The sequence below is a fragment of the Poecilia reticulata genome, linkage group LG2 (assembly GCF_000633615.1).
Source record: "Poecilia reticulata strain Guanapo linkage group LG2, Guppy_female_1.0+MT, whole genome shotgun sequence".
Taxonomy (NCBI): domain Eukaryota; kingdom Metazoa; phylum Chordata; class Actinopteri; order Cyprinodontiformes; family Poeciliidae; genus Poecilia; species Poecilia reticulata.
Window position 1 is genome coordinate 22942209 of NC_024332.1, and position 12984 is coordinate 22955192.

General features: G+C 41.7%; 1 protein-coding gene across 1 annotated transcript in view; it reads left to right on the top strand.

Annotated features, from left to right (window-relative positions):
- The window catches only part of satb2 (SATB homeobox 2), a 71121-nt gene that overhangs the window by 23041 nt on the left and 35096 nt on the right, over window positions 1–12984 (top strand). The window contains exons 3-4 of the mRNA XM_008396790.2: window positions 3195–3410; window positions 7971–8156. Of these exons, the coding sequence (XP_008395012.1) occupies window positions 3239–3410; window positions 7971–8156 (358 nt within the window). The 5' untranslated portion in view covers window positions 3195–3238. The remainder of the gene's footprint in view (window positions 1–3194; window positions 3411–7970; window positions 8157–12984) is intronic.

Consider the following 12984-nt stretch of genomic DNA (forward strand, 5'->3'; position numbering starts at 1 on the left):
GTGTGTGCGTGTGTGTGTGTGTGTGTGTGTGGAAGGTGGAGGGACAAAAGAGGAGAATAGAGAGGAAGAGGAGTGAGAACTTTGCAAATCTTTCTACAAAGATAACTGAGGGCCGTGTGACTAACATGTTAACTTTACTGTAAAACATTCATAGCTTGTTGTATGATTAAAAAAAAACCCTCATTTTATATAAACAGGTTCTCATTTGCTGTTAGGAACTGCGAATTTCACATGAAGTGAAAGTCATCTTATCTTTGTAACATTTTTATGTAAAGTTCAATAGAAGCACCTCGGCTGTGAACACATGGTTTCACTTTAAGGTCAAAATCGTTTACATGATTCTTTAAAAAGGCATTCATTGAATAAAAGGGCAGAAATAAAACTCCTAATGTTGTCACACTCTGTTAGTGTTTACTGTCAGATTTTAGCATCAGAAAGCGGCAATGGAGACAACAAAGTGCTTATTTGAATTTTGTTCCATGATATAAAATAATAAACTGCAACACAAGCTGTTTTTCTTTATTGTGGTAAAAATTACGATCTTGGTTTTCATACAAAATGTATTTTAGAACAAGAATAATGGAAGCAATTATTTTTTTCTTTTCTTTTTGGAGGTTTTTCAGTTCTGGTTTCTAATCGAATGTAGTTGGAGAAACACGCTAAGACTGAGGTGTAATGGCAGCACTGAGTTCTCCAGGTTCAATTCCACCTTCTGCTTCATCTGAGAAATAAGTATGTAAACAAGAGCGGCTTGAATCAGTTCTAGAAGCAGTAAATCTATCTATGTTTTCGATTTGTATGTCTCTATTTAGGGCCTGACCCCACATTTAAGTGGAGAGACCTGATGCTTTTTTGAGAACTGCAAATCAGTGAGTCGGTCCCACAGCTTCCGGATTTTTTTATTTTATTTACAGAGTGTCAGATATTGCCGGGGAGCTTTTGTTTGAACAACAGCTGCTCATTTGGCCCATGTGTGCTGGCACCAAGCCGCCGCTCAGGCCTGGCAGCGCTGCTAATGGCATTACACATATTAGACGTTTGGCTGACACTTCCCAATCAGGAAACACCGAGCCTGGAGTTGACTTCTGCAGGCTCCCTGGCTGTTTACGTCAGGCGAGTTGCGACACATTTTGCCACGCCGTGGAACATGATCTGAATTCTGGAAATCCACTTTACATGTGTAGGTTTAACATATAAAATCCAAGTAATGATGAAGTTTGTGGATTTAGCATGACAAAATGTGGAAAGGTTTGAGAGGAATGGATAACTTCGGAGGCAAACGGAACCTGTACCAGTTATTCATCTTTGAATTCATAAAAAAAAAATAAAAAAATACTTTCGTAGCTTGCAATATTGTCACCTTCCAAAAATACTGTCATTTTTTAGAAAAAGTTATTATTTTTGTCTAAATCCATCTTTCGGCAATAAAAAGCTGTCTTTTTTTTTTTGGCAAAATATGTTTCTAAACACACATATTTAGAAATGTGTGTGTTTCCAAATCAGCCTGGTTACTCCTCGTTAAAGATGCCAAACTAGTCTGAAAGCTTAACGCAAGTGAAACTTCTTTTTCAAATTCGCGTTTTTATTTAAGAGTGACCTTTGTGTTTGAACAGTGGCATCTTGTGATGATGTTTGCTCTGCTGGTGGGAGCTGGGAGAGACTGATGGCCGGGGGTGGAGCTGACGGGGAGCTGATGGGGACGGGGCAGRAGGCGGGAGGCGGGGTCAGGGAGGAGTTGTTGGTTCGAGCTTGGAACCAGATGATAACGGCTAGCAGTTCTGGTTTAAACGTAGTTAACGCTGAAAAGATTTCAGAGTGTTAACTTGGGTAGCAACATGAATGTAACATTTTCATTCGTTCATTTTTTTCCCCACATTCATAATGTGTAAGGTACTGTGGGACGGCTGTCGGTCTGCAGCAACCACTGGGCGAGATGAAGGGTACAAACTGTTTATCAAAGCATAAAAACTAATTCCTTGTGCGTTTGTAACTATTTGTTCTTTGATAAGTGAAGAAAATATAAGATTAAATAATCATTCCTAGATGGAGTGGATTTAACTGGACTGGACTTTGCAACGTTATTGTTGATTTATATTAACAGAGTGAACTGAGCTTGTCAATCAGCCTCATAATTACAAGGAGAGCAAAACATTCGTAGAAGTTTATGTTGACTTTTTCTTCCCTGTAATTCCCACTAATGTCAGCTTGTGAGAGATATAATATATTGGTAGGTCTTCTCAAATAAAAGATGAATGTTAAAACTATGTTTGATTCATATTATTAAAAAAATGACTAAAAGTGAGAGCTGTGTTGCTTTTTTCTGAGGAAAACCTGAAATATTAACATMATCTCTAAAGGAATAGACACATTTCACCTGCAGGTCAGATTGGAGGTCTTGTTTGTGCTTTTATCATWTTGGAATATCGTTACTTTGACAAAGCTGGTAAGCAGATATTTAAGTTGATTATATTTTTGAGCTATTTTTATGGCCACTGCCACACTGTTCCTCATCTTGCTGTGGACGGTGGCATATCTCAAACATKATTAGGGTTTCAACATGACATATGTGTCTTTTTGTAGTGTGTGTACATTAGGATGAAGGATGTAAAAACAGTGTGCTACTGTCTCACAACAGAGTAAGTTACTTTTACTGATGTTACCATATCATTTGATTTATTTTTCCATAATTATCATTGCCAGCGCTGCTTAAATAATCTTCTCAAGTGGTCAAATGATTATAATTATAATTTGAAATAGGTGAGGTTRTTGTCAGTTAGAGCATTTGGCATTCTGAGGTGATGAAATCCTCGTCAGTGCAGATAGAGTGTCTGCATASAGCAGCATGAGAATTAGTGATRTTATTTTGGGACAAAAGCYGTGTTCCCATYACAAGTGTGTGTAAAGCTTTGTTGATATTCCAGTAATGTTGGAAAAAAMMCCATCATTTTGCAATTTCTGTTTCCATTAAATGCAATTAAAATCACACGTGAATAAGTTGTTCACGTGATAAGTCATTAAAAATTATGCCCCGTTATCATCGTCCTACCACTTCCTGTTGTCCCTCTTTGTCTTTTCCACCAGTAGTAACATCATCATGTGATGCGAAAAAAGTGTTTCCATTGTAGTTCTACGAAATACATAAAAAAAATCCACTGGATTTCTAATTCCTTGGCTTTTCTGTTGAATCCCTTCAGACTCTTTGTCTCTGACTGGAGCTCCGTTGGGGGTGTGGAGGAGGATGGAGCGAGGAGGGGAGAGTCCCGTCGCCCAGGGCAGTCCCGAGCGGAGGGGCGGCAGTCCGGACCTTAGCGGGCTCCCACCGCCAGGAAAGAAAAGCCGACTGGAGCTGAACGGGAGCCCCACCGGGCCACGAACCCGCCACAATGGAGCCCCGCCGCGGCCCCTTGGAGGTAACCATAGAGCTGACAGAGAAATCTGATGGAGAGGTCTTCATTGTAGAGATTGAAGTAACAGTGAAGGCACTTGGTATTAGTTATCTTCTACAAATGAAATCTGCAGCATGGTGAGAAGAACTGTCATAAATGAATGAAATACGATGATTGTTTTTCATGCTTTCCTTCTGCCAGAAGGTTTTTAGCAGCGTTGTACTCCAAACCCACAGACAGCCGCTGGCTGGCTGCGCTGCGAGCCACATGGGTTGAGTTTGGCTCCGTGTTCCACGCTGTAGTGCTATGAGAGCCGTGAGCTGTTAATCTATAAGTCAGGGGGGAACTGTATAACACAGGCTTACCAAATAAAGGAGATTGCTCCATATAAACAAGATTTATACAAGTCACTCTGGGTTATCGATCCCAGCATTAACTGCGAAAGTTGTTTCCTCCTTGTGTGCAGTTGTTCATGTGAGTGCCTCCGTGTCGGTGCTGTCATGCTTTTGCAGAAATGTCTCGGTCTTTACCTGTCCTTTCACTTTATGAATAAATGTTGCATCATGAATACTTTCCTGTTCTTTTCCACTCTTTACCAGCTCTACAGAAAAAAGAGAGAGAAAGTGACATTGCTATCCCAGATTCAAGTTTGTTTTCAGTGGCCTTTAGGAAGGTCACGTCCACATTTAATCAAAATGTAAAACATTACAAAATAAGGAATTTGGCTGAGAGACACATAAATACAGTCACTGATATGTGTGTGAGATGTGAGCTTGTCCAGCGATGCCTTTAGCATACAGCTTAGCTTTGCTTATATTCACTAAGGAACAACCAGCACAGCTGTGTTGTTGGAAGCATGATCACAGCCTGTGGTATCCAGCAATCTGGCTGGAAAACGCATCACGATATAATGATTTATTTTTTATTTTTAAGCACGGTAGCAAAACATTGAAACTGCTCCCATGTACTGAGGGGTACTGTGTGTAACCTGTGACCCCTGTGCTGTCCAGGACGGTTGAGATTTCATAGTATATTGCTTACATTTCTCTTCACAAGTTCCTTGTTTCCCACGGTGGGACAGAATGCTAGCTAGCGGGTGGCTAGCCCCGTTTCCTCTCCACCTACCTGTCAGTGGCTGCTTATGGTGACTCTCAACACTCTTGGCTGCTGCATCTTGATGGGATCACAGCTTCCTGCTGAGAAGTTTCTTCTGAAAGTCTGCCTTGTGTACACGTTGAAGCCAAAGCAGATTTTAATATCAGAACAGAGCATCTCTACTTTGGATGATATCATTAACATGTGCATGTTGTCTTATGTGTTTGGTTTTTTTTCTGGTTGTGATGTTTGTATTTTGATGCATTCACACAAATAATAGTTTATTTAGTGCCAACAATGCACATCTATGATATTTAAATTTATTCAAGCTGTTTGACTCAGTTTTGAACTTTTAGCACATTAAAATGCTTCACTATCCAGTCCAATAGTTAGACTTTGTGTTCTAATAGGAAATAAATCACGGGTTTTCAAGCATCTGTGAGAGCATTAAAATCTAAGTTTGTCCATTGTGATGCATTAAAAAACACAGAAATATTGTGTAATATCCTGGAGTGTGCCCCAGTATAGGAAAAGATGTAATATTTTAGTGTCTCTGTTGGCAGCTTTGTCTTTAAACGCTGGAAAAAGGGAGACAGAAGGGTTTCTTTTATAGGCGTGTTATAAATCCTACAGCATGGAAATTCTGACTAAAGACCTTGGAGAGCACAATAATGAAAATCGATCAATTTATTTTGACGTTATGCGGTCCATTTGATGTAAATATATTTTAGAATTTATGTCGGAATAATTCTCGGACGTCGGATCTGTTTTTTTTTTTCTTTTCTTTTTTTTTCCTCCATCAAAACAAAACCGTTTTCTGTGGGGTTTGAAGAGTTTGTGAAGATAATCCATCTGTGGTTAGGCAGAGTTAACAAATCGGCATGGAGGGTCGGTGACCGGGATACAGCAGAAAGAACGAGAAGACGGAGGAGGAGGAGGAGAAGAAACCATGTGGAGAGAGAGAGAGAGGCAGGAGAAGGACGGGGTTTCCTGCGCTCGGTGGAAGCCACGGCTTGTAATAATGACGGGTTGACTTTGAACACAGGAAACTCCATGTGTCGCCCCCAAAACCACACGGCTGCTGCGAGGATGGGGGCCAAACGCGCACATGTAGGCCGCGCCACACAGCAGATACCCCCGCGCGCGGAGTTACAAGCTCACACACCAGCCGCCGTACGCGGCAACACTGCGAACCTGCCAAGACACACACATATCTTATTTTAATATCTCCACTCACTCATCCCTCAACATATTAGAGGGATTAGAGGTTTTGAGGCAACATCGCATCATCCAAACCAGATCATCCAGTCTCAAGATGCCGGAGACGACGGGCGGAGCTGGAGCTGGAGATGGAGAGAGACGGAGGGAGAGGAGCGCGGGTCGGAGGGAGCTGCTCCGTGTTGACAGTTATATTTCCCTGTTGGGGGAAATTCACTTACTTCAATTGGCACGGTCCTCCAGTGTGTAATTCACTCCATGAGAGCCTGGAGGATTGGGAGCCGAGTGATTAATGAGGAGGAAATAGAAATATCGGAATTGACTGATTAAAACAATGGAGGAGATGGATCGGGGTCTCTCTCTCTCTCTCTGTGTGTGTGTGTACGTGTGTGTGTGGACTTGAACCGTTTACCATTTACTTGAGAGAACCGGGTGTGTGTGTGGGTTTGCTTGGCCATACGGTAAAACACCAGCGCCTGTATTATTAGAGCTGGGACGCTGCCTAATGCTCCAGTCCATCATTTCTTCAGGGGACTTTAAATAACGGCCGGTTGACAGGTGGCCCAAAACCAAAAGCCTTTCAGGAAAAAAGCTCCAGATTGGAGCAGAGGCATTAGTGTGAGAGCAGAGAGCCGAGGAGAGGAATTTTGGGAATTAGACTCTTCCTGAAGAGCAGGTTTCTCCACTGTTATTGACAATATGTTGCCATGGTAATCGATCCCCTTAAGCTGTTTCACTTTTGCGTCGAGATGCAAAACATCCGTGTGGTAGACCAACAGTAGCTGAGTTTTCATTACAAAAGTGCGCAAAACTTTCTCCATATTCCGCCAATGCCTAAAAATGTTATTAAATAACAAACACAATTAAAATTCCACATAAATAAACTTATTCACGCAACAAGTCTTCAAAAAATATGCCGCCCCAGCAACCTCTAACTATTTCCTGTCGTCTTCTTCCTGGTTTGCACTAGTGGCAACGTCTGGTTGTTGATCATGTGACTGGGATGATGGGGGTGTTTCCGTTGCAGTTTTTCGGAATAAATCAATTTTGATTTGGCCAAAAATCCACCTGACGATCCCATTTTTWATTTTTTTTCGAAAAATGATTTCTTTTCACGCGATAAATCATTTAAACAAATCATAATTTTCCTACCACTTCTTTTCTTCTTCATCTTTTCTGCCAGCATCAACATCCAGTTGTTGATCACACGACTCAGACGATGCAAAAAAAAGAAAAAAAGAAGTGTTTCCATTCATTTTTACCAAATACACTAATTTACAAAAACAGCCTCATTTTAGCAGCAAAGCTTTTAATCAAAAACCTTTTTTTTTAATTCCTGCTTTTCCATTAAGCAAATTTATTTTTGTACTTCCAATTTCCGCGATACTGTGGTCCATGGAAATGCAGCTAATTAGAACCTGCTAGCTAAAATGCAAAGCGCCACGTGTGGTGGCGTGGACCAGCCTGTGGACGCCCAGTGACTGCAGACCATTCTTCACGGAGAAAAGCAACAATTAAGCTGTTAGGCATTCTGTTAAAAGTTTACAACAAGCCATGTTGGGGACACAGCAGACGTGAGGACTGAACCGCTTTGGTTAGATGAGACCAGCGTTGCTCTTTGACATGCTCTGGATGGATGAAAGCTTTAGCGTAGCCTAGGCTGAACCCTGTTTTGTGCACCGATAAATGAAAATGACTCAGACTGGAAGGGCATTAAGTTGTCAGTAGYCYATTCGCTCCAGTTCCAGTAAACCTTTGCGAGGCACCCGGGTGTCTGAACAGTCTCACTTGGACTCGATGTGGTCCACCTGGAGGCCGGTGGCAGCTGGGTAAAATATGTGACCTGCATGGAGAGCATTAGAGGACAKTTAGCATCGTAACGGTTATTAATGCCCTAATGAGGGCAGCTGCTGTTATCACAGTGACTGTTTTGTGTATTGGCTTTGCATATCTGTGAGAGGAGTCATTCCTATGAATGCCTATCTAGTATTCCGTTAAGCAGCTGGACKGTGCTTTCTAAAACTGCTCTGTCTTATTTATCTGACGTTACTGCCTTGACTAAAGGGGGTCTAAGGTGTTCYAATACATTACAAGTGAAACCAAGAAGAAAGAAAAAAAAGCAAGTGATCTCAAGCTTCACCGACACCAGATGCGCTCCACATGTTTCTCATCTGWGGAGACCAATTTGTGCCGGGAAGATCGTCAATTAATGCCAGGCTTTTAAAGAGAAGTCCTCGTTGTTCTCTTTAACTTGTTGTCGTCTCTCCACAGGTCTGATGATTCCCGTCTTCTGCGTGGTGGAGCAGTCGGACGCGGGGCTTCAGGGCGACGGGTGTGAGGGAAGGGAGGAGCACGCCGAGTTTGTGCTGGTCAGGAAGGACATCCTCTTCTCCCAGCTGGTGGAGACGGCCCTGCTGGCGCTGGGCTACTCCCACAGCTCGGCCGCGCAGGCCCACGGTCAGTCACACACACACACACACACGCCCCGCCCCCCGCGCGCACACACACACACATCCACATCAGCTTCATTCAGGGTTTTATAATCGCAAAGTCTGTTTTATGAGCTTATGCCGTTTGGTACAGTTCATACAAGACATTTAAATTCGCGGTATGAAAAAATAGATCTTTTCTTTTGTCACTGCCTGACTTTATTCCAGGCACAGTTTGTYGGGTCTTACTTAAAGTTGCTATAGGTCCAAATTTCAGATTCTTAAAGATGCCGCATTCATCTATGCAAAGGAAAAGCTCTGGTGAAGATCGGAATGAAAGCTGGTGAGGGAGCGTCTGCAGCTGCGTTTCCATTGACCAAATAATTGATCRATTTGACATTTTGAAAATAAATTTGCTTAATGGAAACACGGTAGTCTCGCTTTTTGATAAGACGTTTTGATGCTAAGATGCGGTGAGGTTTTGTGGCCATATCGAAATTGGTTTATTTAWACGCTTTGCGTCACAGGGCAGCTGATGTTGCCACTGGCACAAAGCCATGAAGAAGAAGATGACAGGAAGTGCATCGGAGGATGATACAGGCGTGATTTTTAGTAACTTATTGCTCATTCTTGTCTGATTTTAATTATGTTTCTTATTTCATTGAAACATCCCAATTACAAAATTATTTCTTTTGCAACATCAATTTGTTTTATTTAATTGATTTTCTTTTTCGACGTTAGCGGAAAATTGACGAARTTTTGCGCACATCTGTAATGCAAACACAGCTGCTGCTAGTGGTTACTAGTGGTGTCCCAATATGGGCTGAAAGGCCACCCAGTATTATGACATTAATATAAAATGATGAGTTACTGTTTACAAATACTCTAAGGGACAAAAACCTTCATTTCTGGACTAAAAAGCTGTGAAGTGTGGTGGAAGCAGCATCGTTGTGTGTGAGTGTTTGACTGCAGGAGGGACTGGTGCACTTCACAAAAAACAGACATCAGGAAGACAGAAAACATTGATTTCAAAACAGCAGCCAGACCGAATGGGAGTCTTTCAAATTACCAATGACACTAGGCTTATTTATGAATCGGTTACTAAGGTGCTTTACAGACAACAATTATTTTTGGATAGGCCATCAAACAGCTTCAAACTCATCGAATGCACTAATAACATGCAATTTTCCTGTGTTATAAGTGAAATAATCTACCAGTGGAATCAGGACTTTTTCATCAATATTAAGGCATTATTGACTTAAAATGAGCTCCTATTTCTTTCTAAAAATTACTTTTTTGTCTTATTTCACATGTACTAACCCATTTGCACTAGAAACTAGAACAAAAATACTTGGTAAGGTTTTGTATTTTTGAAGTGTACCCTCCCGATTCCTATTGCCGCCCTGGGAAACTCCCCATCTTTGCTTTCCAGTTAGCATAAAGTGCTTTCTAACCCATTTATCCTTGATGTAAAGCATACGCTTACTCACCAGGAGAGTCAATAAACACGGTAAATGCTTGCTTTTGTTCCTTTTTTCTCCTAGAACAGTAAAATGACAGAAAACGTCTGAAAGAAGCTTCTTTTAATGAGATAAAGCTGAATAGAAACTGCATTACATATTCAGCCTCTCTGTGCTCGTCTCTCTGTGAGCTACAGTAGTCACAACTCAGCATTCAAGGCAGGACAGCGCCCCTCTCATCAACGATCTGAGGGGAGTGTGTGATGTGAAGTGGTGTGTACAGAGAGCAGACATTGTTACAGTGGCAACAAGCACGAAAAAGCTTGAAAAACACACCAGAGACACAGACAGGGGCTGTGAAAGTCATTAAAGAGTCAACAAAGAGCTGGACAGGAATGTCCTTGCAAGACAAAAATACACTGTGTGCGGGGTACGTGTGAGAATGTTTATGAAGCAGAGAAAAAGAAAAACGCTGTAATTTATTGTCGCACACATGGTAGTCATTGCAGCAGGACAGTGTCATTTACTGCTGTCTTCTCTCAAGTATGCAGAATATTCCATCTGGAGAAGTTGCCTCACAACGTTATAAAACGGGACAGCAGAGTGATGGGGGGCAGCAGAGCTGCTGGAGCTGGCTGAGGACGCTGGGAGATCCCCATCTGTTTGAAATCTCCTAACATTGCGTGTGTGTGTGTGTGTGGGTTCATGTTGTCCCTTCTAATTCTTGTTTCAGCGTGCAGACATATTTATATGCACAGATTTTGTAAACTGCAAAAAAAAGTGTCTTTCAGATACTAATTTGTTATAGCTTATCTTATTTGTAGCTGAAGCTATATTTTTGATTAGAATAATCCTCAAATCAGAATTGTAGCTTTTGCAAAACTAATAAATTGCCTGTAACTCATTAGTCTTGTTTTAAAGATCCAGTGTTATTTAAAATCAATTTTTAATTTTGTTTTTTAATTCCTTCATCAAAAAACATTCCTGTGTTTTTTGATGAACAAGGGAGTTTACAAATTCTCCCTTAAAGTATTTGTAAACAGTAATTCATCATGTTTGAGAAATCATTGAATCTCCAGGACAACCATTAAGCTGTGTAAAACACCTGAGTGGACCTAGCTCTGTCTTTGCGACGCAGCTCCTCCTCAGAACTGCAGTTTCCAAGCTTCCCCACTCGGCTCCTTCAGACTAGCCAGCAGCATTTAGCAAACAGCTGGTAGAACATCTGCTGAGCTCGTTATAGGAGCTACTTCTCAGTGAAACGCTGGTAAAATGCTGGTATCATAATTTGAGTTATTTACATGTTATATGTGTACACTACTACTCCGTTATTGTGGGAGTTTATGTAATTTTTTGTTTAATAATGTTAAGGAAAACCTGGCATAAACAAAATAAATTTTAGAAGCATAGTCTCTTACTTCATTTTAACCCTTTATCAGAGATGACGGTTGTCAGGACAACCTGGTAGCGCTTCGGTATGGGATCAGAATTTTAAGTTTCCAGTCTCTAAATCCTCTCATTTCTCGATGCATATCAACCAGAAGCTGTTTGCTGTGCTGAGGTTCAACTCAGTCTTATAGCTACAGATGTTTGCCAAATGCAAAACGGTTACTTAGTTACTCCTTAACTTGATTAAAAAAGAAGAAATCTTGCTTTGGGCTTTTTCTGCTGCAGGTTGTAAACTTCAGAGCTGCAGTAAACAGCCACAAAACAATCACTCAGACAGCCATTACCCTACGCTAGCGGCCTGAGCAGCCCGCTCCACAGTTAGGGGAAGGTTTACAGATGAACGCTGTTAGTCACACTTGTAACCTCAGCGTTTTTGTTACCAAACGGAGGTCTCTGTCTGTCTCAGCAGACAATGTGCTGACAACTAGGAGCCACATCAATGCTCAACAATGCTCAACCCATCAAAGGCGAGGCTGAGGGAGACATCACTGAGCCGACCGGAGCGGAATTCACCTTAAAAAAACGACCAAAGCTAATACAAGAGCGCGTCCGCGCACGGCCAGCATGAAACAGCCTCTCGCAAACCTCTCTCCCAAGCATCTTCCAAATGAATGCATTTTTTTTTTTTTTTCAAACAAGCGTTTATGTTAAATGAATAATTTTTGGCTTAAATTATACATTTTTTCCCCATGCGGTCTATGACCAAAATTATACAGAGTCCTAGCTATTTTCTCCCTGTTTGAATTGTGTCCTGCATTCTTGCGTCCCAGCGGTGTATTTAAAGCACCGCGGCCTTTCTTTAATTAGCTCAGCCCAGTAATTAGCTGGAAGATATTGTTTATTTCAATTATAAGGGTTTGGAAGCTTTTATAGAGCGGATGAGAGCAGACCTGTACTTTACAGCTTCAATCAGCGAACAGTTAACGGTGCCACGTCTCACAGGTCAGGAGGGGTCAAAGCGGCGCATCCAGCTGTTTGCTGGAGGGTGGATCAGATCAGAGAGGACAGTTTGTAAACGGTCTATTGAAAGTAAACTGATGCTCCCAGTCACCAGCCACCACTGGTTGGTGACAAGACCTTCTTCTTACAGCAGGTGGCTTTTCATGAAGCCACACTCTTTTAGCAGAAGGCCCTTTAATCAAAACAAGTCAAGCTTATTCGCAGCCAGGCAGTTCAAAGTGACAGAAGGCTGACTTTGTAACTGTTTTTATGGGACTCTCAGGGTTCAGGTCTGAGTCCATCACTACGCCCAGATTCCAGGCCTCATCACTGAAAACAAACGTAACGACTTTAGTATAGAAAACCTGAAGCCATTTAGGCTGAAATGCTCTGTCTTTATTTTCTAATGCTGGTGGTCAGTTTATCATGGAGCAGCACAGAGACTCACAGGACAATCATGTGTGTACATTTAGTATATCCTGGTGACGTAACACACATGACTGTGGATGTATACCGGGAAGACATGCAAACGTTCACAGAGGACAGCACCTGTCAGGATTTAAACCCAGGACCTTCCCACTGAGAGGAAACTCTTTTAAAGCTGCACCACTAAAAACATTTTTCTGTTCAAATTTACAAAACTTGTGAACATTTCATCCAGTTTGATCGCACATCAACAGCCTGTCACCAGCTGTGGCTACTGGACAGATGTTGCAGCATTCATCAGAAATTTGACCCTTTTGGCTTTCCATACATCCAGCATTCAACCTCCTCTGCTGTCCTAGATTATGAAAAGAAAACTGAAACTTTTGGTCTTCAAACTCCTGTGTACCAGCCGTTCTGGCACTGCCTTGGTGTGAAGTGCTTTTTATTGTATCTCCATCCAGTCATTTCCTGTTGCAGTGTTTGTTGCACCAAGTGTTTTTCAATGCTCCCTAAAATGAATGCAGAATTATGGGCAGATATGGAATAAGTCCGTTTTTTATCACGGTTTTGGGATTGAAAGGT